We start from the raw sequence: 26,715 nt of genomic DNA, 5'->3' as shown, positions 1-26,715 counted from the left end.
TCAGATCCTGGGCGCAGACATGGCACCGCTCATCAAGCCATGCTGAGGCAGTGTCCCACATGCCACAACTAGAATGATACACAACTAACAATATACAACTATGTACCAGGGGGCTTTGGGGAAAAAATAAAATCTTTTAAAAAAAAATCTCCCAACAAACAAAATTCCAGAACCAGATGGCTTCACTGGTGAATTCTACCAGACATTCAAAGAAGAATTAATACCAATCCTCCTCAAACTCTTTGAAAACATAGAAGAGGAGGGAATGCTTCCCATCTCATTTTATGAGGCCAGAATTACCCCAAACCAGACAAGGACAACACAAGAAAAGCGAATTACAAGCCAATATCCCTAGTGAATATAGATGCAAAAATCCTTAACAAAATATTAGCAAACTGAATTCAACAATACATTAAAAGGATCACACACGTGATCGAGGGGGATTTATCCTAGGGATGCAAGAATGGTTCAACATTCACAGATCAGTCAACGTGATACACCACATTAACAAAATGAAGGATAAAAATCATATTATCATCTCAACAGATGCAGAGAAAGCATTTGATAAAATTCAACATCCATTTATGATTAAAAACTCTCAACAAAGTGGGTTTAGAGAAAGGTCCTCAACATAATAAAGACAGCTAATGTCATTCCCACTGGTGAAAAGCTGAAAGCTTTTCCTCTAAGATCAGGAACAAGACAAGGATGCCCATTCTCACCACTTTTATTCAACATAGTATCGGATGTCCTAGCCAGAGCAATTAGGCAAGAAAAAGAAAGAAAAGGCATCCAAATTGGAAAGGAAGAAGAAAAACTGTCACTATTTGCAGATGACCTGACATTACATATAAAAAACCCTAAAGACTCCACCAACAAACTGTTTGAACTAATAAATGAATCCAGTAGAGTTGCAGGATAGAAAATCAACATACAAAAATCAGTTGCATCTCTATAATAATGAACTATCAGAAAGAGAAATTAAAACAATCACTTTTACAATTGCATCAAAAAGAATAAAATACCTAGGAATAAATTTAACTGACATGAAAGACGTGAACACTGAAAACTGTAAGACATTGATAAAAGAAATTGAAGACGACACAAATAAATGGAAAGATGTTCTTGCTCATGGATTGGAAGAATATTGCTAAAGTGTCCATACTACCCAAAGCAATCTACATCTTCAGTGCAATCCCTATCAAAATTCCAATGGCATTTTTCAAAGAAATAGAACAAAGAATTTTAAAATTTGTGCAGAACCCCAAATACTCCAAATATCCTAAGCAATCTTAAGAAAGAACAAAAAAGCTGGAGGCTTCCTGCTCCCTGATTTCAAACTATATTACAGAGCTGTATTAATCAAAGCCGTATGGTATTGGCATAAAAACAGATGCATAGATCAATGGAATGGAATAGAGAGCCCAGAAATAAACCTACACAAATATGGTTAATTAATTTACAACAAAGGAGCCAAGAATATACAATGGGGAAAGGACAGTCTCTTCAATAAATAGTGTTGGGAAAACTGGACAGCCTCTTGCAAAAAATGAAAGTGGACTGCTTTCTTACACCATATTCAAAAGTTAACTCAAAATGGATTGAAGACCTGAACATAAGACCTGAAACCATCAAAGTCCTAGAAGAAAACATACGCAGTAAGCTCCTTGACATTGGTCTTAGCTATGATTTTTTGATTTGACACCAAAAGCAAAAATAAACAAATGGGAGTACATCAAACTTAAACGCTTCTTCAGGGCTGCCCTGTGCCCGAGTGGTTAAGTTAATGCAGTCTGCTTCGACGGCCCAGGGTTTCACTAGTTCAGATCCTGGGTGTGGACCTAGCACGGCTCGTGAAGCCACGCTCAGGCGGCGTCCCACACAGCAGCTAGAAGACCTGCAACTAGAATATACAACTACGTGCTGGGGGGCTTTGGAGAGAAAGAGAAAAATAAGAAAAAGCTTCTTCACAGCAAAGGAAACTATCAACAAAATGAAAAAGCAACCTACCAAATGAGAGAAAATATTTGCAAATTGTATATTTGATAAGGTTAATATCCAAAATGTATAAAGAACTCATACAACCCAAATAGCAAAAAACCAAACAAGCTGATTAAAAAATGGGCAGAGGATCTGAATGGACATTTTTCCAAAGAAGACATACAGATGGCCAACAGGTACATGAAAAGATGCTCAACATCACTAATCATCAGGGAAACGCAAATCAAAACCACAATGAGGTATCATCTCACACTTGTTAGAAGGGCTGTTATCACAAAAAGATAAGAGATAACAAGTGTTGGCAAGGATGTGGAGAAAAGGGAACCCTTGTGCACTGGTGGTGGGAATGTAAATTGGTGCAGTCACTACAGAAAATAGTATGGAGGTTCCTCAAAAAATAAAAATAGAGCTACCATGTGATCCAGCAATTGCACTTCTAGGTATTCATCCAAAGAAAATAAAAATACTAACTTGAAAAGATATCTGCACCCCCATGTTCACTGCAGCATTATTTACAATAGTCAAGACATAGAAATAACGTAAGTGTCCATCAGTGGGTGAATGGATGAAGAAAATGTGGTGTGTGTGTGTATATATATGAAATATATGGAATATTATTCAGCCGTAAAAAGGAATGAGGGACTGGCCTGGTGGTGCAGCACTTAAGTTTGCATGTTCCACTTTGGTGGCCCAGGGTTCGCTGGTTTGGATTCCAGGTGTGGACCTACACACCGCTTATCAAGCCATGCTGTGGCAGGCATCCTACATATAAAGTAGAGGAAGATGGGCACAGATGTTAGCTCAGGGCCAGTCTTCCTCAGCAAAAAGAGGAGGATTGGCAGCAGATGTTATCTCAGGGCTAATCTTCCTCAAAAAAGAGAAAAAGAAAAGAATGAAATCCACCATTTGTGACAACATGGATGGACCTTGAAGGCATCATGCTAAGTGAAGTCAGACAGAGAAAGACAGATGCTGCATGATCTCACTTACACGTGGAATCTAAAACCACCCCTCCAAAACCCAAGCTCATAGAGAAAACAGATTGATGGTTGCCAGAGGCAGGGGTTGGGGTGGAAGAAATGGGTGAAGGGGGTCAAAAGGTACAAACTTGCACTTATAAAATAAATAAGTCACGGGGATGTAATATATAGCATAGCGACTATAGTTAATAATACTGTATTGTATTTTTTTTTTTTTTTGAGGAAGATTAGTCCTGAGCTAACTGCTGACAATCCTCCTCTTTTTGCTGAGGAAGACTGGCCCTGAGCTAATGTCCGTGCCCATCTTCCTCCACTTTATATGTGGGGTGCCTACTCTAGCATGGCTTGCCATGTGGTTCCATGTCCGCACTTGGGATTCGAAGCGGCGAACCCCGGGCCACCGAAGTGGAACATGTGAACTTAACCGCTGCGCCACCAGGCTGGCCCCTGTATTGTATTTTTTGAAAGTTGCTAAGAGTAAATCTTAAAAGTCTCATCACAAGAAAAAAGTTTTTGTAACCAAGCGTAGTGACAGACGCTAAGTAGACTTACTGTGATCATTTTGTAATATATACAAACATTGAATCATTATGTTGTGCACCTGAAACTAATATAATGATGTATGTCAATTATACCTTAGTTAAAACAAAAAGAACCTATGGGCCCACGTGCCCCATACTGGCCTGTGCAGTACCCAGCCCACCCAGAAACCCTCCTAGAGCTGCCCACTCACTGCCCTGCAAGAGGCAGGCCTACCTCAAACACTGCGGCTTTGGCTCCAGACCACCACAATAAAGCGAGTCCCATGAATTTTTTGGTTTCCCAGTGCATATAAAAGTTATGTTCACACTACACTCTAGTCTGCTAAGTGTGCAATAGCATTATGTCTAAAAAAACGAATGTACATATCTGAAAAAATACTTTATTGCTGAAAAATGCTAACCATCACCTGAGCCTTCAGTGCGTCATAATCTTTTTTGCTGGTGGAGGGCGTGTAAACAACCCAATATCTGCAAAGTACGCTAAAACGAGGTGTGCCTGTTATTCTCTCCTGGAGGCCAAGGCTGAACACTGCGTACAGAGACAGTATTGCTTTTCCTTATACAGCTAGGTTTGTGCTTGCCACCCAACTTTTCAAACTAAACATTATATTGTCTAGAGGTGCATGTATAGGGTCAGTCTATATAGACAAGCAAAGAAATGCTTTACACACGTCAGGATCATGGCTGCTTCGAGGGGGCTGATTGGTGACTGGGAGGAGGCATACGGAAGCTCCTCACAGGGCTCCCGCACCTGCTGCCCACCGGACAACTCGAGCCGATGCCGTCACGTAAACTCTGGCTCCTCAAGTACTGGGGAGAAGCCATCTCTTTACCTGAGTAGTGGGTACAGAGGCATTCAGATTCTTCTTTAAAAAGAATGTATTATTAATTCTTTACGGAACAATGCATACATTTTAGATAGCCTTCTGCATATACAGGCATACCTTGGAGATATCACGGGTTCGGTTCCAGACCACTGCAATAAAGCAAATATTGCAATAAAGCAAGTCACACAAATTTTTTGGTTTTCCAGTACGTATACAAGTTATGTTTACACTATACTGTAGTCTATTAAGTGTGCAATAGCATTATGTCTAAAAAACAATGTACATACACCTTAACTAAAAAATACATCACTGCTAAAAAATACCCATCATCATCTGAAGCTTCAGTGAGCCATAATCTTCTTGCCGGTGGAGGTCTTGTAAAAAACCACGCAATATCGGTGAAGCGCAGTAAAGCCAAGCGCAATCAAACAAGGTATGCCTGTAGTCCTGATCCCAGCAGGACTTTCAGGGGCTGTAAATATTTTAGGTTTTATAGCACATAGTCTGTGTCCCCACTAGTCAACTCTGCTGTTGTGTAAATGCAGCCACAGACAGTATATAAATGAATGGGTGTGTCTGTGTTCCAACAAAACTTTATTTACAAAACCAGGTGCTGTATTTGGCTTCGGGCTGCAGTTTACCAAACCCCAGATTACACAATTAAATCTTTAAAAGAAAAAAATGTCCCTGTGGTTTGTCCGGGGGATTGAGAGTAAAGTCTGGAACAAAGGATTCCTTGGGGGTATAGCAGGGAGGCCGGTGATGGAGCCTCCTGTGATCTTTTTTTTTCATATTGGCCCTAAGCTAATATCTGTTGCCAATCTTTTCTTTTTTTATTTTCTCCCCAAAGCCCCAGTACGCAGTTGTGTATCCTAGTTATAAGTCATTGTAGTTCTTCTGCGTGGGGTGCCGCCACAGCATGGCTTGATGAGCGGTACGTAGGTCTGTGCCCTGGATCTGAAGTGGCGAAACCCAGGCCACCAAACTGGAGTGTGTGAATTTAACCAACTCGGCCATGGGACCAGCCCCCCATAATCTATTTTTTAATAAGTTAGGACTCTGAAAATGTTTGATCTAAATTTGCCTTTTTATGAACTTGGGGCTTCATCCTCTGTAATGTCAGATATTGAGAGAATATTGCTGTTCGAACTTTGATTTCATTAGGGAACCATTTTTATCAGAGTTATCCAGACTAATTCTTTCACTAATAATAGCAAACTCAACACCAATAATACCATCTGCCATTAAATGATTATTACCAGGTGTCAGAAGTGATGTCAGGCACTTTACACACATTATTTTATCTTCCTCACAACAGATCTTTAAAGTAGGTATTGTTATTTTTTGGTCTCTATTTTGCAACTGAGAAAGGCTGACTTTTCCAAGGTCATATAGGTAATAAAGCAGAGATTTGAGCCTGAGTTGTTCAGCTTCAAAGTCGTCTTTTCTCTACAGTACAGTGCCTCTATAAAAGGCATCCTTTTGTAATGCTGCCAAAATCAATTTGGTTTTAGATTGTCTTCGAAGTTTTACCGACTTAGAAGAACTTGATGAGACAGAGTTATATATGTGCCACAAATGCAAAAAGAAACAAAAGTCCACTAAAAAGTTTTGGATTCAAAAACTACCCAAGGTAAGTGTTGAGTTTCCAATTATAATGCAATTTCGAGGGAAAAATTGCTTATGATTGATGAGAAGACAGATTGTTTTTGTAACTTCAGACTATGTGAATAAACCCTTTTGAGAACGCATGATTAAATGTGTCCTGATCATAATTTCTGGTGTGTGGAGGGGGCAGGTTTCCTACCACACCACCAACAAGCAGTGCTCCAACGCCAGCCGAGTGTCCTTCACTTCAGCTCCATTCTGACACTGTCTCCCTGGAGACAGCATCAGATTCCACAGGTTGAAGGCCCAGTCTCACAAAACCGCCCTCCACTTCAGAGGCCGGTTGCAAACCCAGCTTGTTACTTTATGCTCCTGACTGACAAACTATAGATTGGAGTTTCCCAGGACCCCCTCCTTGGACTTCAGATGCCAGTTGCAAGTCCAGGTTGGTGTCTGTAATTCTGACAGACTGGCTGTAAATCAGGAGTTCCCACTGGATTAATTCGCTAGAGTGGCTCTCAGAACTCTAGTTTACTCTAGTGAGTAAACAGAAAACCAGTTTACTCATTAGATTACCAATTTATTACAAAGAATATTAAAGGATACAAATCAGTCACCAGATGAAGAGATAGGTAGGGCGAGGTCCCAAACAAAAGGGCTTTGTCTGGCAGTGGAAGTGTTCTGGCTCCCCAGCCTGGAAGCTCTCCAAACCCTGTCCTTTTAGGTATTATGGAGACTTCATTACCTAGGCACGACTACTAAAATCACTGGCCATTGATTATCAATTTTCAGCCCCTCTCCCCTCCCCGGAGATGTAGGGGGGAGGTGGGACTCAGAGTTCCAACGCTCTAATCACTTGGTTGGTTCTCCTGGCAGCCAGCCCCATTCCTTAGATGTGGTCCAAAAGTCAGCTCATTAACATAACAAAAGACACTTTTATTGCTCTCCTCACTTAGGAAATTCTGAGGGTTTAGGAGCTCAGTGGCAGAAATGGGGACAAAGGCCAAATATATATTTCGTATTATAAATCACAATATCACAATAAGGTATTTGTGGAAGAAAGCAGTATCAAGGATCAAAAAGAAAAACTGATAGGCCACCTAAAATATTTGAGAGACGTTAGTACCAAGTAGTTAATTTTGACTGAAAGACAAATTAGGTGTTTGTTTACAATCTTTGTCCTTCTCTCTCATCCAGGTGCTATGCTTACATTTGAAAAGGTTTCACTGGACAGCCTATTTAAGAAACAAAGTTGATACATATGTAGAATTTCCACTGAGAGGCCTAGACATGAAATGCTACTTACTAGAGGTAAGATTATTACCTTTATTAGAATGGTGCAAAGATGGCTCTTGTAAAATTAAGCTCACAGGGAGAGGGTAGAGGTCCTTGAGGTAGGAGGTACTAATGTCATTGATCGCTGGTCCTAACTCAGCCTTGGGATGCTTTCTCCTCCCTTGTTCTGTAGCCTGAGAACAGCGGCCCGGAGAACTGCCTGTACGACCTCGCTGCCGTGGTGGTGCACCATGGTTCCGGGTGAGTAAGTCAGCAGGCTTCTCGTGGGTGGGCACAGCACAGTGAAGACCTGCAGTTTTGCACCATTCTTGATAATTCTCCCTAACAAATGAGGTCAGATGCATTAAAGTGGGTAAAGTAGAACTTTCCTTCAACCTTGGTGCCAAAGAAGATTCCTGAGAGGATGTTGTGAAGCGTGAAGAGACGACACGAAAGCAAGATGGAGAATGGTTCATTTGAGCCCAGCACGCAGAACCCAATTTACTTGTCCACAAAATCCTGAGCAGTCTTTACTCGAAAGTTGTTTATTTCCTTTGCCAATTGATATTTAAATCGAGGAAGAATGGGAATTTATTTGGAATAATTTACCTCATGTCATCTACTTTAAAGATTCATTTTTTATTTGGTTGAATAACATTCTTGATTACTTTTTTCCTGAAAGTTTGTACTAAGGATATATACCTTCTGATTTCTGGCCTGAGAATGGCTAATTTTACCTTCAAAGGTGGACTACTATACTTGAAGAAACCACTGTCCATGTCGAAAATCCTTTTCCCTCAGAACTTTGTAGACGTTGCCCCATTGGCTTCACCACGCATAGAGTTATCGATGACAAGGCCACTACCAGTCTGACTATCACTCCTTTATAGGCAACCTGTTTGTTTCCCTGTGGAAGGTTGCAGGATCCTCTGTCTTTGGACTTAAGAAATTACATCAGATGTCTTCCTGCTTGCACGTTGATAGGGACACTTTTAGTCTGGTGTCTTCAGCTCATGGAAATGTTTATTTGTTCCACCCCATTCTCTATTGGCTCTTCTGGAACCCCTATTAGAAGTATAGTGAATTTCCTGGATCTATCTTTCACACATTTTAACTATTCTTTAATAGTTAATTTCCATCTCTTTGTTTCTGAAGACTGCTATGGCCTATTTTTCCAAATCACCAATTTGGGTTTCATCTGTATCCAAATTGAAGATTAGCTCCTCCATAAAATTTTTATATTGTGGCCATTACATATTTCTGATAACTGTTTTTCATAACAGCCTATTCTTGTTTGATGGTTGCAGTATCTTCTAGAAACCATTGATACTAATTAGAATTTTTAAAGTTCTCTCTGGTTTTCTGCATTAAGTTGCTCAGTGGTTAATTATTTCTTCTTCCTGCACTTCTCTTTCATGCTATTTTTCTCCCTTCAAGAATTGGTTGATTTTTGGTTGTTTATTCAGAATCATGATAAATGAAAGATGAGATCGATCATTATTGGTAAATGGTAAGGTCCGTCTAGCAGTTATAAAGGTCTCTGTTCGACGTGCAGGTTTTTCTCCTGCCTGGGAGGCCTGACTTTAGGGCTCCATGTGTGAGGGGGTGGGGCACGCTGACAGAGAAAAGTCCTCCATGGCAAAAGTAGGGGGGAAGGCACTTCCCCAGAAGCAGAGAACTTTCTTAAGCTCAGGTTTTTCTTACCTCAGATGGGAAGTTTGGTCCTCGATTTTCCCTGTTGCCATAGGCCTTGCCCTATCCTTGTTAGGTTGAGGGTTCCTTAGGTGTTTGGTTTCTCCATTAATCCGGTGCCATGTGAACACTACTTTATGAGTTCTAGAAAATCCTCAGTTTCTGGTCAGTTGATGGCACTCGTCCCTGTTTTCCAGTGTCAGTATATTTCTTGTCATTTCAGTGGGTTTTGAGGAGAAAACGCACGTGAGCTCAATCAGCCATCTTAAACCACAAGTCTCAAGGATTTATTAATTACAATAATTATTAAAACTTATTGTATATCCAACAAATTATATGGTTGCATAGATCCTTTTGTGATTTCTGTAGTCTTTTTCCTCGATCTTTTGACTTTTTCTTACAGGGTCGGTTCTGGACATTACACAGCATATGCAACTCACGAAGGTCGCTGGTTCCATTTCAATGACAGTACTGTAACACTGACTGATGAAGACACCGTTGTGAAGGCAAAGGCCTACATCCTGTTTTATGTGGAACGTCAGGCCAAAGCTGGATCCGATAAACTTTAATACCTCCTCTAAATCATTATTTGTCAACTATGCCGGACAAACATTTCCAATTTTCCATAAATACTTGATCCAAGATTTAATTTCATTATGCACTTTTCAATTTCCTATTTTGGGTTTAGTTTTATTTTGTCAATGGTAGTGACTTATTGAAGATGGGCACCAACTAATTTTTTTTTAGTTCTACCAGGAAACCTCAGCAGATATTTTGATTTGCTGCTTTAGTTGTAATAACTCAGTTTTTTATGTAGTTTGAAGAACTTAGTTCTATTTGACTTTTTATATTAGTCTTCAGTTCTCACTTCGAGGCACATTTGCATCACTGCTTCGTTACTCTCACGTGCTGGAAGCAGGCTGCGCTCCCGAGTGTGGCGAGCGCCGTGCTGTCTGCGCCTTCCACGGCTTCATGGAGATGAGGCGGCTCCAAATCAAGGATCATGTGTACACGCGATTTCAGCGACTGCTCAGTAATCATTCTTTTTGCTTGTAAAAGGTAACTGAGAGGGCGTCTGTAAGTAGACCAGGTAATTGCTGCTCTTGGTGTCTCTCAAGGTTGCTGTTTATCAGCACTAAGTCAATAAATTTGTTGGGTCAGTTGTACCTGTACTGCAAATCCAAAAATTACTCTATTTGTTGGTTTTTTTTTGGTTTTGGGGTATTTTTTGTTTGTTTGTGTTTTCCTGGAGGAGATAGGAGTACAGAAAAGTCCAAATAAGAACAAATACATTTAATGTTTAAGAAAGTCTGTGACTCAGCTACCTGGTATAGGTGTTATCCAGTGAGATGAAACCATAATTTGTGTTTGCCATTTCGAATCAGCATCTGACTCCCCCTCTAGCTGTGGCCCCAGGAAGAGCTGCATGCTCACGTTAGTCTTCTTATCCGCCTGGCCATCTGAGGCTGAGCTGTAAGCTCCAGAGCTGACTCTGACCATCACCTACACTTGAAGTAACACTGTGGGGTCTGCTTCTCAGAAGGAAATTCAAGTCTTTGCTACTCTGGGTTTTAACAACTTTCACTGGCCCATCCTGATAGTAGAGCAAGGTGAAAATATTCTCACTTGGATAAGTAGAGTTTCTATTCGTGAGTTTAGTAGTCTTTGTTTTAAAATTGTTTTCAAGAAAAATAGGTACAAGTGCTATTTAGATTGAACTCAAATTGAAATTTGGAACCAGAATCCCAGCTAAACAAGGTAATTGTGATTTCTGCAAGTGTTCCAAGCCAGTCTGTTGATTTGGGGGGATGGTGGCATTACTTGAAAATTATTGAGAGAAGGAACTCCAAAATAGGCCTGTAGGCCTGGGACCATGCACTGTTCTCATGTTCCAATCATTATTTTCCTTCCTTCTCAATTCAAGGGGCAGAATGTATTTCATGTTAAGCCAGACAACCAGGCTTTTTGGTAATCTTATCTTTTATATTAAAAGGAAAGATGGTCAAGTTTTTTTAAGAGTGTGAATGTAAAACAAAGCCTAGTGGCTGTCCTCCTAGGTCGGATATTTGAAGTTGCAAGAGCAGATGTGGTTCTATTGCCACTTTAATATTAGCTGGATAAATCCCACTTTCTCAGAGCAGAAAACAACTGCTAAACACTTCAACATGACTAGGAGTAAATTGCAATTATGTCTAAACTTGTAATATCCAATATGGCGGTCACTAGCCACATGGGGTTATTTAAATTTTAATTAAAATTAAATTAAAAACTCAGTTCTTCAGTCACACTAGCCACATTTCAAGTGCTTGGCAGCCACACGTGGCATAGGACTGCGCAGGTCTGGGGCAGTTCCATCAATGTGTAGAGTTCTCCTGGACAGCACTGGTCTAAATTTTCACTCCAGAGAAAAAAGCTTTGCCGTCATGTTTAGTTAGGTCTTACAGCTAAGAAACAGGGTCTAGAAGATAATTAAGAGGGAAAAATGGTATTTAAAATAGTTTACAATGCTAAATTGCATTAGGTTGACTCGTGAAATTGTGATATTTGACTGTTTTTGATCTACGAAACTGACAGTTTCACATAATTTGATCTAACATATCAATACATTAACACCACATGTAATTGAACTTGAAATGTGCATCTCCTTTGATCTATCTCTGAACCCAGGCTCTTTTGCTTAGAAGGTACACAGCTGTAACTTCTGACATCTGCATTTGGATCGTTAGTCTCTGAATGGGCAGCTGTTATGACTGCAACAGTCGAGCCTTGGGCAGTGTTGATGCTGGAGAAAAGCTGTCTTTATATACCAAATGGAACTAGCAACAGACAGACCACTTTGTTGGGGAAAGTGATGCTCAGAGAGGCAACACGGTTGGCTTAAGAGATGAACACATCTCCTGTTTGAATTTTTGTAGTGTTTTTATTGCTTGATTTTACTTAACAGAAACCTTTGAATGAAATCACAAAGGCTCTTTGGAAAAGCGACTGGATCCCTTTGAATTGTGCACTTGAACACCGGAGACGTAAATGTGCCTATTTGTATTTTAAAAATTTAACTGTGTAGCCTTCCCACACCTACTTTAAAAGCTGATCTTTTTGTGCTCTTCAGGGCTCTTCCCTCGTGCCATGTTGTCTCTAGCATCTGTGTGGCTTCTCACTCAGAGAGCTTATGCTGAGGCGGGGCCTCATGCCAAGTCACATAGCTCCTTGGAACAAGGAAACTTTCTCAGAAGTCCTCCCACACAGGTGGGTGACAGAAACAGTTTGTGGCAACACAAATCTCTCTCCATGGTGGAGAAACCTTTGCTTATCCACTGTATTCTACTCAGTGTTGAGCGATGACAGCTGTAACAGAATTAAACCAGGAGAGTGTGCTGGCCCTGGTCAAGTGTTAAATGTGTATCTCACCTGTGGAACCTACTCAGCAGCTTGGTTTCCGGGGTTGGGGACATATTTATTGTTAAAACCAAACCTCTCCTTCGTTGGTTTAGTGTGTGTAATAAGTCTACTTAGATATGCTTATCCCACTTCCACCTCCACCGTTCCCTGAGCTCTCTCACATACCCTCTCTTGCTGAAGTGGCCTCTTCACTTGGGCCCTGGAAAAGCTCATGAGCAGAGTCTGTTCCTGCAGCCAGGGCACCGGTCCCAGGTGACTGGAGTGTAGCCACAGGAACACGTCCACAGCACAGGAAGAGGTGGGTGTGTGGCGGTGTCATGCGTAGGCCGAGGTCTCTGCCTCACCTCACTGGGTGCGGCACCTCCGCCCTCAGGTCTGCTGTGCTGGGCCCCAGGTGGCCCTCCCCGAGTGTTGGTTGTGCTGTGATGTGATCATTTGCCATTAAAACCTAGTTTGTTTGCTGCTGAGAGGATTAACTGTGCAAGCGACTGATTTCACTTAAGTTGTAATCACATCCCCTTTCTGCTTCACCAACCTGAACTGTTTTATGGAAAGTATCATTAAAGGTCTGGTCTCTTTCCTTTTGACTATTATTTCTGAACACCTTTCAGTGGAGCCAAGTAAATGATGACGTACTGGCTCAAGCCCTGGACCTTCTCCGTCAGGAGGCAGTAAGTTCTTAGAGTGCTCACCACCTGGGGCTGCTGGCGTAGGGGCGGGCTGAACTGACCCACGGGGCGGAGGGTGGCGGGGCAGATGCTCTAGGGCCTGCAGTCAGGAGCCTGAGTGAAATCAGCCCGTCCACCTGTGACTGCAGATCCTATAAAGATGAGGTCCGCGTCCTCCTTCAGGCTAGACTCTACCCTGAGCAACCAGATTTTGGGCTCTGAGCAAAGGATACTCGACATCTTTTAAAGTAAAACAGGCAAATAAGTGCTGTTGTTAAAAAAAATAAATATTCTGCTTTACGGTAAGCTCCTGTACACTATTCTGCCCCCACGTCCCCTGCAAACAGAATAAAACAAGAACCACCTGTGTCCACACTCATGGTTTTCCTGTTCCTATCAGTCTTCTAAAGTTGAAGACAGAGGCGCCTGTACCCCAAATGGTTTTGCCTCCAGGTCCTGAGTTGCACGTTCCCTTTGGCAGCTGTGCTGGTCAGAGGCTGTGCAGCTGCTGCTGCTGCAGCCAAGGAGCTGCGCTCCAGAGACAAAAGGGAGCAGCTGCCGTCATCAGCACCGCGCCCTGCAGGCCACGTGGGCCACCCTGCGTTCTGGGAGGCCTCCTCCAGCCCACCCGGAGCAGCAGGGCGGCCCGTGGCTCACTGTTCACCCTGCCAGGCCTTTGCTGTCCCAGCAGGGCTGTATGAGTGCAGCTTGGAGGCCACAGGGAACCAAAATGACTCTTCCCAGCAGCCAGGGAGCCAGGGCTCAGCCCTCTGAAAAGCATCGGTTTGGAAAGGATCTTGGAGGGAAAGTGGAGATAACGGGCTTTCTATTAAACCCGTCTATGGTGCTGTGTGCTCCTTTGAGTGGAGAAGTACAACCAGCCCAGAGAGGGGCTTCCTGTCGGCTGTAATTCTGAACAATTAACATGATTCGTTTAAAATATTAGCAGTAGCTAGTTACCCTTTCCTTGAGAAATCCTTCCTTTTAGCAGTTTCTTGGTTTATGTTTTTTTTTAAGAGAAGTCACCCCTTGCACTTCACCTTGGCGGTGGTGGAGTAATCGAGGCACAGAGGATGGCTGAGACGGCTTCTCAGAGGAATGGGGCTGGCGAGAACAGCGACTGTCTCCTTGGCTGCATTCTGCTTGTAAAGGCAAAGCGTGCCAGCCTGACCAAGCCTTCGTTCCAGAAGAGGGCCCAGCAGAGACACTTATTTGTGTTACTCCACACAACTGGAAGACAGAGTATTCCCGTTCCTTCCAGTTCCACTGAAATGGGTGAACGAGCCAAGGTGAGCACTGAGGTGCTGCTCCCGGGCTGGCGGAGGAAAGCTGCTGCTGGTGCGCGGCAGACTGTCAGCGGCCCGCGAACAAACCAACCAGTTACAGAGCTCAGAATTCACAGTAGGGCTGTGGTAGGACCGGCAGGGAAGTATTGCAAAATAGATCCACTGCGCCTGGCCTGCCGAGCAATCTCCATTTCTTTGGGAAGGGAGAACAACGGATCGTACCTGCAGGGTGGGGGGCAGGGGTGGCAGTGGAACTGAAGGTACCCACAAACAGGAGGGCTTAAAGGGCAAGCTGACACTAAAATACTTAAATAACTTAGAGTTGTTTCAAGCGGTTTTATATTAAAAGCCACCTCTTCCATCCTGACGTTCTGGGGAAATACAGGCTAGATAAAGCAGGAGACATAACTGGAAAAAATTTTAAAGCCAAGTAAACTTAAGTTTAAAACCCAACACACACATACACACAGAAGCAGCTTGGAAAGAAAAGCTACTTAGGATCTTTTATGAAACAACTCAGAGTAAAAATAGAGCCCGTTGGGAGGCCAAGGAAATCCCGTTGCCTGGTGGAGGGCAGGGGATTTGCAGGTGCTTCAGCCTGGCCTGGAAACCATCACTACTGAGCAGAGAGAACAGAGAGGCCTCACGTGTGCTGTCTGCTTGCAGCTCTGAAAACAAAACCATACCCTGAGCCCTTTAGAGACAACAGGCTTCTTCCTACTTAGAGGGGAGGCAGAAGACTCAGATGGATGTACTAGAAAATGAAAACAGTTACCATTTACTATCAGAGTCCCTCCCAGAGAGTAGACTGCACGCCCAGACAGAGGTCGTCTGGTCTGGCCAGCCACCTTGAAGGAAAATGCCTCGGGAAAAGCCTAAAGAGCTCTCTGCTAAACACTATTGTCAGCTAAAAGGAAAAGAAATCCCTTTTAAGGATATTTAACTTCAATAGCTGCTTTTCTGCCAGGATTTCCAGTTCCTCTGAACATAAGGAGAACCACAGCCTGCTGCACGTATGTCTGGGTCATGGCTCCCCCCGCGGAGCTTCAGCACCAGTTGTTGGCCAAAAATAAACACCATTCCTCAACCATATATGTCCACCAGCCCCGCGCCGGGGAGGAGGAGCGGGAGGTAGGTCAGGTCCTGGGCTGCAGGCCGCTCAGTGTGGCCGCCCTCACCATGCACATCACCCAGCTCAACCGGGAGTGCCTGCTGCACCTCTTCTCCTTCCTGGACAAGGACAGCAGGAGGAACCTGGCCAGGACATGCCCCCAGCTCCAGGACGTGTTCGAGGACCCAGCACTCTGGCCCCTGTTGCACTTTCGCTCCCTCACAGAACTCAAGAAGGACAATTTCCTCCTGAGCCCGGCGCTCAGGAGCCTCTCCATCTGCTGGCACTCCAGCCGCGTGCAGGTGTGCAGCATTGAGGACTGGCTCAAGAGCGCCTTCCAGAGGAGCATCTGCAGCCGGCACGAGAGCCTGGTCAATGACTTCCTCCTCCAGGTGTGCGACAGGTAGGCCACCGCCTCAGCAGGGCTGGCTTTGCTGGCTCTGTGAGGCTTCTGGGGGGCAGGGAAGAGCAAATTACAAGACCAAGATGGCTCCGCCTCCGGGAGCCGCAGACCAGGCCCAAGGCGGACCCTCCAGGCCTGGCCACAGCACAGTCCCCAGAAGATGGATAAAATCATGGGGAAACAATTGCCAATCCTCCTCTTAGCCTCATAGGTCCTGGAGCTGCTGCTGCTGCAGAGGAAGAACAGGGCTGCAGCTGTCACTGTCCTTTGGGCGGCTGTCCTCCCTGGCAGCCACTAAGTGCTGAATGGGTCCAGCTGGGCCTGGATGGTCAGTCAGGCCCTGGGAAAGGGTTCCTAGGTTCAGTAATCAGCTCAACCATCTGTTCTTTCCCAGCAAGCAAACTGCAAGGCTTGTGAGATGTGCTGCGGAAGGAGAGCTAGGGTGCTCCGGGTTAGCAGGACCAAGCCAGATGCCGGGCTAGGAGTGGTGATAAACAGCAATGGCTTCCTCATTAGAAACTTACTGATCTTCACAGGTCCCTAAGGGGAGGGCGTTTTCGCCTAATTTTTCAAGTGAGCAAACCAAAGCTCTGAGAGGTCATGTGATTTGCCCAGAGTCTAGGATTGCCAGATTTTAGCAAATAAGAATTCAAGACACCTAGTTAAATTTGAATTTCAGATAAATGAAATAATTTTTTGGTATAAGTATGTCCCAAACATATCCTGTATTTGATCTGTCAACCCTGCTGTGGGCACAAAGGATGAACCACAAGCCAGGCTTCCTCCATGGTCACAGCCTCCTGCCTAGAGCAGCTCATGCAAGAACACAGACTTCCTGGGCCAGGCTCCCCCGGGCCTTTACCAGCCCTGTCCTGCCTTTGAGGAAAGGCCCCCCTGGTTACTAAGTAGCCTCAGCCAGTTTGTTGCCACCCAGGTTTAATAGCTGCGGTTTGCTGGCAGCAGGACAGGAATGGAAGGAAATAGTGTAGTGACCCCGACTTTGCTTTCTTTTTTTAAGGCAGTAAGAAGAAAAGAGAAGATGGACTTGGGGCTAGGCCCCAATGGGACCAGGCCATTTTGAGGGGTTTAGCAAGACCCAGAAATCAGGCTGGAGGGAGATACGTATTGGGGGAAGCTTGCCCTAAAGTTGTTCCATTCTTGCTGAAAGAACCAGGTTTAAACTCCTAAACCAGCAAAGTGTGGAGCGACTTCCCAGGCTACTGTCTGGGGTGCAAGAGGCCCCAGCGTCACAAAAAGAGCAAAGGCTTGATGGTCAGGGTTCTGTGCTGAGTCCCTCAGTTCTGCTACTGAACTACCACGTGACCCGAGCCCAAATTTTACACTCTTTCAACCTCATTTCTTCATCGGGAAAATGGGATAAATAGCCTTATCTCACAGGCTCAAAGAATTAAATGACAGGTAGCACCAGCACATAGTAGGGATTGCTAAGTATCCACCGAATCTGGTTCTCCCGGCAATCAGCTGGGTGGGAAGGGAAGAAGAGCTGAGGATGGCTGGGCAGGGCACGAGTCAGCTCTTTCTTCTCTGGTTTCTTCCGGCATCAAGATTATTCTAAAGGTTCTTAGAGGAAGGGATCACTCAACACCCTTGGGGCTTAAACACCTAATCCTCATAACCACCTTCAAGGTAACAAACTCTCCCATTTGACAGATGAGGTGGCCCAACAAAAAATAGGTCACAGGGCAGTCACTTGAGCTCTCTGAGCCAACTTCCTCGTTCCCAAAACGGGGTGCAGAGGGCTGCTGTGAAGACTACGGCAGACATACGAACCTGGGAAGAGGGAATGGATGCAGTGTGTGAAATGAGGCTGTGCCCAGTCTACTTGAGTTCCTTAGCCCCTTCCCCAGGCACAAGGGAACTGATGTGGCCCAGGCAGGTGCAGTCAAGGGCCGAAGGGGAGGCTGATGGGAAAAGAGAATTTCTGGCGTCAGGCAGCCAAGGCCCTCGTGCATGAGACAGGTCCTTCTTGACCTGAAGCAGTCTGGTCCTGTCTGCTCCCAGAAAAGGGGGTTACAATTGCCTATAGAAGGCCCTGTGCAGGCTCTTTACATGGCAAATCTCAACCCTCATAACGACCCCACTGCTAGGCATTCCCCCCTGGCCCCAGCCTCCCACCCGCCACTTCCCCCACCCCCACCCAGCGAAACTAAGGTCCAGTGAGTGACTCAGCCAAGGTCACATGGCAAATAAGCCAAGTCAAACTTCGCTCAAGATCTTTTTCTCCAGCCTGCGCCAGTAAGGCTGGAGCAGAGAGGCCTCCAGGCTTTCCAGACAAGTGACCTCTGTGTCCCTGACTGTACCACCCTTGGGCCTGGTTCTAGCTACCTCTGGTTCCTGACCTTTTCCAGGCTGGCGTCCCAGTGGGGATGCTACAACTGCCCCAGTCAGGGGAGCTGAAACCAGGGCCCTAGAACCCAGAGCCAATCCTCGGAGGCCTGCCTCCAGGCCTCAAGAGCTGCACTGGGCCCATCACTAAGCCACCCCACAGGAAACCCGCCCCCGCTTCCTCCCCAGTCCTGCCAGGAGCATCAGGGCCTCAGCTTGAAGCTAGACTGGAGTGGTCACCATGCACCGCTTCCCTTGCCCCGTAGGGTACGAAGACAGTTCCTCTACCCTCTGGGTCCTTCTGGCTGGGCTATAAGTTAAACTGACATGAGACAGAATAACAGGAGAAAATCAAACAAAGCTTTATAACATGTATACGTGGGAGAGACTTAGGAAAACTGGGCAACTCACCAGAAGGGCAGAGGTTGTCATCTTAAATACCATCTTCAGCTAAAGACAAAGGCCCATGCTGGGAGTACTGGTTTGGGGCCTCAAAAGGGAGGAAGGTAATTTACATGGAGATGAAAATGCAAATATTTGTTAAACAAGTGTTTGCTGGGCCGGCTACAGACAAGGTTATCTTGAGGTATTAGCTCCTTCCTGGAACAGGCCCTTCTATCCTAAATTCTTTTAGGCAGTGAGGGGGAAGGCCAAGTTTCTTTCAAAGTCTTTCGTTCTTAAAGATAAGCCAAAGAGACACATTTTGAGGTGGCCAACTCTGACCCCCCCCCCCCCCCAAAGCAACAAGTCTGGAAAGAACCAAAGCAACGACAGTTGTCCCTCCGGGAACCAGCATCCCCTCCCTTCACAGCAGGCCCTGGGTCTCTGGCCGACAGGGCTTGGCTTCTCCACCGGGAAGGGCCCACGCAGGGCACGGTGGCGGGGGCAGCAGGAGCAGGGAGACGGGACAGGAGCCCAGGGTCCGATCCCGGCGCGTCACCGCAGGCAGGCTCCGCACACTCTCCGGGCCCTTTCCCCCTCTGCCCCCCTCCCAGGGCTGTGGGCCGGACCGGCGGGCCAGGGGCGGGCGGGCGGTCACCGCCTTCTCTCCGCAGGTGCCCCAACCTGGCGTCCGTCACGCTGTCCGGCTGCGGCCACGTCACCGACGACTGCCTAGCGCGCCTGCTGCGCTGCTGTCCGCGCCTGCGCGAGCTGCGCCTGGAGAACTGCGCGCGCGTCACCAACCGCACGCTGGTGGCCGCGGCGGCGCACGGGCGCGCGCTGCAGACGCTGCACGTGGACTTCTGCCGCAACGTGAGCGCGGCCGGCCTGCGCCGCCTGCGCGCCGCGTGCCCGCGCCTGGCCCTGCGCGCCGAGCACAGCGCGGCCATGATCCCCGACCAGCCCCCGCGCGGCGTCCCTGCGCCGGGCTCGGCCCTCCGCAAGCTGCTGCCGCGCTAGGCCGGCCGGGGGCCCACAGGCGGAAGGAGCGACCTGGCTTCGAACTAGCTCCTCCACCTCCCGCACTGTCGCCACATCTGAGCCTCAGTTTCCCCGTCTGCAAAGCGGGGATACGATGTCTACCTCACATGACGATTTTATACACATGCTGAGCGCGAGATTAAACGACCAGAGGCTCGGCGAGCACTCGGGCGGGGGGCGTCGCTAACCCCCCGCGCCTCTCCCCGGCCGCCTCGCCGTCCTCCGGGCCCTCCGCGGCCGCCCAGAGCTGTCAGGACCTGCCGGGAGGCGCGGGCACGAGCTTCCCCAGAGAGCGGCCTCTGGCCGAGAGGCCCCCGCCGGCCTTCTCGGGGCCCCGCCGGGGGCGCGCCCTTCCCGGACGGGTGCGTTCCTAGGAGGGGCCGCACGCGCAACTCTAGAAACCCCGCTCGTTGATGTGGTTCTTACATAAACTGCATGGTTATCCTTAATTTCTACCGTTCTCGTAGGAAAAAGAAATCATTTGAAAAACCCAAAGTAAAGATTTCAACGTGAAAGCAGCAGCCCTGACTAAACCCTTTGACGAGGAAACCAGCTAAGCTGATGCAAAGTTCGATTTTACCTGCTGCTGAACGTGGGCACACGCCTGGACGTCAATTTCAGGGCTTTAGTCACTGATGTCCCCCTTTAGCCGCCAAAGTAAAGGCTCTCGGCCACCCAGCGGCCTCCTGGTTCCGGGAACGTGGGGCAAACTCCGGTAAGAGGGGAGGCAGGGAGCCCGTGGAGTGGTGGGCGATGCTCCCGCTCCGGCTCCGCCCACCACCAGCTGTGACCAAGGCCCTTTTCCCACCTGGGGCCAGGTGTTTCTCCTTTGTGAAGGCGGATCTTGATCCCTACTCCCCTCAGGTTCCTTAATTCGTTGCCCAAATATTGGGGCAACAGCAAGGAAAAAGGGACCTTCTATGCTCCTGGAGCTTTCCTTCTTGTAGGGGAAGAGACAGTAAGTAGTGGTTTCTAAGAACGTAAGTACTAGAGGGAAAAGCACAGGGCAAGGGGCTATCTGGGAATTGCTGGCCAGGGTTGGGGGAGGGGAGCAACTTAAAAGGGGTTGACCAATGTAGCCTCATGGAGAAGGTGGCATTTGAGACATGAAGTGAGGGAGGGAGCCGAGCAGCACCTGGGAGGAAAATGTTCCGGGCGGAGGGAACAGCCAATGCAAAGGCCCCAGACTAGGTGCATGGCTGGTGTGTTCCGGGAATAGCAAGGAGGTCAGTATGGCTGGAGCAGAGTGAGCGGGGAGGAAAGGTGAGGAGAGGAGAGAAATAAGGGATGGGGGCGGGCGTTGAGGCCTCCCAGGTAAGTGTGACATGAAATGAGAGCTGGAGATCCCCTCACCCAGCCTACCCGCAGCAGGAGCCAGGGCCCCAAGCAGAGCCGATCTGCAGGGGAAGGCCCAGAGGCGCTGCAATTTCTCCACGCAGAACCCGTGGGCGGGCAAGCAGCAGCGCACCACCCAACGCCTCCCGGTCAGCTGAAGGCCTTAGCGGCTGCCCCTGGGCCCGACTGGGCCAGCGCTTAGTGCAGAAAAGGGGTAACGGCAGTGAGCTCCGGCCGGCATGATTTCTCCTCCTCCCTGTGTGGGGAGAGCCAGCCCCCTCAGGCCACCAGCCGCAGTGGAACGGGGGCCACCACTAGCCTGTGAGACCCACGCCTCCTCTGAGCGATTTTCCAGTTTACCCACCACTGCCCTGGACTCTGGACAGAGGCCTTGCAGGGGTTTTATTTTCTTACTACTGCAAACAATGTTGAAAGCAAGCTCAGGCTTCCAGGGGGTTAAATGTTTGTTTAACACAGAGCCACTTCAACCCCAGGGCTCTGCTTTCGTCATCTCCCACAAGCCCCAACTGCCAGCAGGTCCTGTTTGCCGTGAGCTGGTGGTTTACTCTGGGGAACAACAGGATGGTGGTTTCTGGCCTCCTCTGACCGAGGGCAGGTCAGCCCTCTCCAAACCTCAGCTTTCTTACCCGTGTCTTGGGATAGCTAGAGAATCTCGCGCACAGGGTTCTTGTAAGGATTATGAGATTGTGTTTGTAAAGCAGAGGTCACTGCAGGCTCAGCTCGAATGGAGTAACCTGCATCCCGAGGCCCCTTTTCCCAGGCAAGCTCTTTTATAAATGAGCTTTAAGTTCCCTGACTAGCCCTTCCACGCCTAGTGTCACAACTGGAGTGATCAGAGAACTAACGCTGTGCTGACAGCTCTCCGACATTGTTTCTAGGGCTCTAACGCAGTCCTGCCCCCTCCAGAGGAGCTCTGGGTCCCTGAGCCAAGGGCCATCTGAGGTGCTCCCAAAAGATAGGCACTGACAGAGACCCATGGCTCTCCACTCTGCCTTCTGACAGTCATTGTTCACCATCACCAGGCACTAAGCAAAGCGTGTGGCAGAACACAGCAGCCTGCTTAATCTAAAAACAGCTTTCAAGGTCTTCTCTCAGATTTGCATAGAACAAGGGGTACCGCATGCTTAATTAATCCACTGGCCCATTCATCTTGCAAATGTTTACAGGGTATTGGCCAGGGGCTGGGCCAGGCCCTACTTCCAGAGACTCACTCGAGTCAGAAGACACGCAGCTGGGGTTGAGAGGAGTTCCTGGGTGCTCTCCCAGCTCTGCTGTCCATAACTTCTGACAAGTTAAGATCTCTCTGAGCCTCAGTTTGTTCATCTGTAAAATAGGACCAGTACCCTTTCTGTGACACTGCAATGAGACTGTCTAGATGTGCAGTGCCTGGCAGAACCCACGAGGCCCGGGTCCTGGGAGGAAGCAAGCTGGGTCTATAGCGGGGTGATCCAGGAACACCTGATTGAGGGCCGAGCCTAGAAGGAGCCTAGAACGAGCCTAGAAGACTGCCTCCAGCTCCCCCAGGTTCCAGCTGTGGGAGGGTGTTCCAACAGCAGGCACAGCTCAGCAAAGGCAGGGTCAGGAAGCCCAAGGCATGTCCAGAGAAGGACAAGCCAAAGACGATGGGAGCCAGACCTTGTTCCAGAGCCACCTGGAAACGGCTTGGGGGTTATCTGTGCCCTCACAGCCTGTATTAGAAGAGACCACAGACTTCCCCCAGCTTCTGAATGCTAACTCATTCTGCTCTCAGTTTTGGCTAAAGCAGCCAATGGCCACATAGAGGGACAGCTAGGGGGAGGGTGCAGAACCTCAGTACTGGGGCAGGACAGTGCGCCCTGGTGTGAGGCTGACCCGTCACCACATCCTGCTGGCCACTCTGCACAGGAACCTCAGTGCCAGCAGAGACTGAGGCCACATGGCTCTTAGGTCAGGGGCTCCAGGCTGCTCCCTGGGAGGCGGAGCCTGCTGGGGGGAGGCGGTGCTCTGAGGCTTGTCTTACAGGGATACATGGCCCGTTTCTGCACAGGCTGAATGTCTGGAGGGGACTGACAGCTCCCTGGGCTCCACCAGCAGCATGCTGACAGGAAGCCAGGGCTTCCAGCTCTAGCCTATATGCAACTGCTATCCGAGCTTTCCCTCTCCTGATCTCAGATTCTTGCTGTGTAAAGGGAGAGATCATCTGAGCCCTTAGCTCGAGGACTCCTCCAGTTCTAGGATTTAATCCCAAAAACTTGCTTTTTGCTAAAAGTTGAGTTCACCAGATGTAGGTTTCATCTAGCTGGCAGTGCTGGGCAAAGACCACAAAGCTGGGAGGCCCAGAACAAAGATGCACCCTGAAGGGCCTCTGGGGAAATCTTAAATTTTAAAGGTTGGGGGTCAAAGTTCTCTCGAGACTGTTTAAGGGTCATAAAAACTGTGGTATTTGTTAGCTGAATGGGTCCAGCAAACAAAAATACTGCCCAACCTCTATAGGGGCTTGAAAGGGAAGTAAAGGAAAATACACCTGTCCTGGGCCCATTTCAGCTCCTCAGATCAGGTACTCACGCCTCCCCCTCTCTCCCAGAGCTTCCACAAGTCAAGAGCATGAAGGAAAGTGAGAGATTTCCAGCAAAGAAACAGCATTTGTTATAAAACAGAGGCATCTCTGCAGATTTTCCTTGCAAAGTCGAACCTCCTGAGAAGCTATCCTTTAGGCCTGAGGGTGGGACCTGAAACCATGAGCGTCAGCCTGCGGGGGGTGCCTCTGCCCCTCAGTCCAGAGCCAACTGTGCAGCAGAGGCCAGAGCCTCACAAAGGTCGAGCCATTATTTTGATTTCAAATAATGTCTGAGACCGCAGATATCCTTCAGCTCAGCACACCCTCAGCCGAGCCCAGCAAGAGGGAAGAGCCACGTGTCAAGAGGAACCAACCCAAAAGGCCCCATGAGACCCCTCTCTTGGCATGGTTCAGGATCTCAGCAGCACACAGCAGCCTAAGAGAAGTTCCCTCCTGGCCCAGAGGCCCAGGCAGTGCCTTCCCACCGCCACAGCGACTGCTTCAAGCCCAGAGCCCCCTACCACTGCTACTGACTGAGCTCTCAGATCAAGTATTAAAGGCTCCTCTTTGCCTGGTATCCCCTGGAGTTCCTCAGAAGCTGCGGTCTCCCTCTGAGACTCAATGCCAACTGAAACCTCTTTCCAATAAAACTAAGATGTCATTCTAAATATTATTAGGCATTCATCACTGGGAAAGATCCATGGCATTAACTTAGCCAACAAAACTCTATTTTTCTTCCAATTTCTCTTTGAAAACACACCTGCCACCATCCTTGTAGAAAACAACTTGCCTGCAAGGCACTCTGTCTGACACTTCATTGAGCAGGCTGTCAGTCGTGATCTCGCCTGAAGTACACTGGAAGCAGCCTGTGGCAGGAACTTGCTGAAGATGAAGGAGACAAGCCTCCCAAGGGCCTTGCCCTCTTCCTGTTCCCACTCCCGGCAGCTAGAGCCTTCACGGTTGCTCTCAAGATGGCCTTTTCTCTCAGAACCACATGCTCATTCTGACATGCCTGAACAAACCAGCGTGTCGCCCAGGGCCCTCAACGGCTGGGTTTAAGCACCAAGAGTGTAACCCCTTCCTCAGCGCCCTGCACAAGTCCCCACCATCCATCATTCAAGGATATAAAGTAACCCATTAGTTCTCACGTTAATTCGCAAATCCACTCACTTATTCATAGGGTCACTCATTCACATATGCTAAGTGCCTGCGAGCAATTGCTGTCCCTTCTGAACACCTGCCACTCGGCTGCTCTCCCTGCAGAGACAACATGTTACTGTAAACTGCCCTGCTCTTTAATTCCATCACTTGTTCTTCAAGGCTGGGTCAGAACCGTATGACTTTGGTTAGCTTCCTCCGTGCCTAGTAGAGCTGCACCCCATACTAGTATCCTGGGGCTTTTGAAGAAAGGCTCTTATTAACATGTTACACTGTAAGCCAGCTATGGAAAAGGAGGAAGGGTGGTTCTGAGAAGATGGCTGACTTCTGAGAGTGGCTCATGCAAGGGCCCTGGAGAGAGAAAATAAAGCGAGAGACCCAGGATGACAGAACAAATGAAAATAGGGGCTTCGTGCCCCCAGGGGCTGCTATACCCACACAGCCCTCTGCTGTGTCATTTCCAAGCAAAGCCTACTCTCAGCGTCAAGGAATATTTCTGATGGGTCAAAAGGTTGTCAGAGTGAGACTAGCCTGAAAGCTTGTTTTTTCTGGCAGAAGCTCCACTGGAGGTCACAAAAGCAGCCCATGCTCTGGTTCCTGAATCGGCTTTATTTCTCTGCATAAGGAACCCTGAACAGGCAATTCAAATTAAAACAAAATAAATATATGAATATTCATGTAAAACTGTCCTTTCTAATGAACAATTATACACAATGTACAATTTCATGTTCACTGGGTGGGTTTACAAAAATGTACCATTCCCAACTAAAAATGCACCAAAATAGTTCCATGCAAACTTATCAAAAGTGACCAAAAATATGGAGGGAAAACCTGACTGAGAGCACTTTGTCTTTTTTTTGTACAATCACAGAAAAATAAAAACATCTAATTTCTTTGTTACATTTAGAGTAACTAAATGTGGCCACTGTTTATAATGTTGGTTTATGTTCCTAAAACATCTATGTAGTTACCATAAAAGTATTATCAACATTAAATTGGAAGTGAGCATTATTGAGAAAAAAGAGGGGGTGTGGCACCCACAGCGGTCAGTAGTCGGTGTCGGAGCCCTCAGCGTTGTCCACGTTTCGTGAGAGCATGTAATTGTCCATGTCGATCGAACGGCAGTTGTTGATGGCGTAGCGCAGGCGCTCGGCCATGACCATCTGGCTTGAGTAGGGGGGCAGCCTCAGCTGGAAGAAGCAGGTCTGTGAGGTAGGCAGACTGTCATAAGGCTGTGGAGAGAAGGGCACAGAGCTGTGACTGCAGCAGCAGGGTGTCATGTGGGGACTGGGGCCAGCCATTCCCACCACCCCTAAGTCAGGAAAGCACTTCTCCCTGCATTCAAGATGGACTCCACGGACATGACAGCATGACCGATTCGAGAGGAAGCAGAGACTGGGCCATGGAAGAAAGAGCACAGGCTCTGGTGTCCCACGGCCATCAAGGCTTTTTGTGAAGATGCTTCCTTCTTCTCCTCACTCCTCCAAAAGCTCTCAAGTGCAAAGTGGGTACAAGCCCTGACTGGCAGGATTACTTGAGAGAACACGCTTTGCACGGTGCCTGCACCAGAGTAAGCGTGCAAGAGAGTTCGTTCCCTTTCACCAAGAGTGCAAACTTGAAGCTGCTGCAGGGATCCCGCAACAGAGCTGGGGAAATGGAAGGAAGACCTGTGAGGAAGCCATCGCACTCCTCCTCCCGTCACTGTCCTCTTACAGTGCATTCTGCATCCTTCACCCGCCATGGCCGCCAGCGCACAGCTCAGATGAGGAAGGAGCAGTCAATTAAATCCCAGCCCATCCATTAAACTGATGGTGATGCAGTCACTTGAAATGACGATTATGAGGACTAGCCGCAAAAGAGAAAAGTGCTCGGGAGAGACTGTTAAGTGGAAAAAGCAGACTATACAATTCTAAATACATCACGCAAAAATGTGTATGCTTAAGGCAAAGACTGGGAGGAATTACACAAAGGTGAAGGTGAAAATGGCTACTACCACAGAGATAGATTACATACGTTCTTTGTCACTCCCTGCAAACACAACTATTTTCCAAACTATCTGTAATGATAATAATATTACAATGTTTCTATAAATGTTTTTAAAATTA

The 26,715-nt window shown here is 47.5% G+C and overlaps 3 protein-coding genes and 1 long non-coding RNA gene across 58 annotated transcripts in view; 2 read left to right on the top strand and 2 right to left on the bottom strand.

Annotated features, from left to right (window-relative positions):
• USP3 (ubiquitin specific peptidase 3) overlaps positions 1-12,904 on the top strand; it is a 90,925-nt gene extending 78,021 nt beyond the window's left edge. For 2 of the 3 annotated variants that reach the window (XM_070272858.1, XM_023642222.2), the window contains 4 exons: positions 5,865-5,983; positions 7,156-7,269; positions 7,427-7,494; positions 9,329-12,904. In XM_070272858.1, coding sequence (XP_070128959.1) covers positions 5,865-5,983; positions 7,156-7,269; positions 7,427-7,494; positions 9,329-9,494 — 467 coding nt within the window. In that variant the 3' untranslated portion in view covers positions 9,495-12,904. The remainder of the gene's footprint in view (positions 1-5,864; positions 5,984-7,155; positions 7,270-7,426; positions 7,495-9,328) is intronic. The other variant, NM_001099759.1, reaches the window with a different exon arrangement.
• Positions 1-20,323, bottom strand: part of LOC138917653 (uncharacterized) — a 26,416-nt gene extending 6,093 nt beyond the window's left edge. Inside the window, exon 1 of the long non-coding RNA XR_011425959.1 lies at positions 20,141-20,323. This is a non-coding gene — a long non-coding RNA (uncharacterized lncRNA). The remainder of the gene's footprint in view (positions 1-20,140) is intronic.
• Positions 15,201-26,715, top strand: FBXL22 (F-box and leucine rich repeat protein 22). Of its 4 annotated transcripts, none has more exons than XR_002799234.2 (3): positions 15,201-15,792; positions 19,194-20,275; positions 23,480-26,715. XR_002799234.2 is itself a non-coding variant. In XM_014733553.3 (2 exons), exons 1-2 carry the CDS (start codon positions 15,305-15,307, stop codon positions 19,537-19,539), a joined length of 834 nt encoding a protein of 277 aa, XP_014589039.2. In that variant the 5' UTR covers positions 15,201-15,304; the 3' UTR covers positions 19,540-26,715. The 4 variants fall into 4 exon arrangements, 1 of the variants encoding a protein (XP_014589039.2); XR_002799233.2 differs by having other exon boundaries at positions 19,194-20,518; XR_011425953.1 differs by having other exon boundaries at positions 19,194-20,540.
• Positions 25,200-26,715, bottom strand: part of HERC1 (HECT and RLD domain containing E3 ubiquitin protein ligase family member 1) — a 204,183-nt gene continuing 202,667 nt past the window's right edge. For all 50 annotated transcript variants that reach the window (XM_070234926.1, XM_070235108.1, XM_070235114.1 and 47 more), the window contains one exon: positions 25,200-25,842. In XM_070234926.1, the coding sequence (XP_070091027.1) occupies positions 25,657-25,842 (186 nt within the window). In that variant the 3' untranslated portion in view covers positions 25,200-25,656. The remainder of the gene's footprint in view (positions 25,843-26,715) is intronic.

The sequence above is a fragment of the Equus caballus genome, chromosome 1 (genome assembly GCF_041296265.1).
Source record: "Equus caballus isolate H_3958 breed thoroughbred chromosome 1, TB-T2T, whole genome shotgun sequence".
NCBI lineage: Eukaryota > Metazoa > Chordata > Mammalia > Perissodactyla > Equidae > Equus > Equus caballus.
The sequence above is the reverse complement of the archived record's forward strand: the minus strand, read 5'-3'. Positions and strand labels throughout refer to the sequence as shown.

What these genes read in the sequence shown, in the direction of transcription:
- FBXL22 (XM_014733553.3), top strand. Translation starts at nt 15,305, where the DNA reads ATGGCTCCCCCCGCGGAGCTTCAGCACCAGTTGTTGGCCAAAAATAAA. An exon ending in CTCCTCCAGGTGTGCGACAG is followed by an intron (nt 15,793 to 19,193) that starts GTAGGCCACCGC and finishes TTCTCTCCGCAG; the next exon opens with GTGCCCCAACCTGGCGTCCG.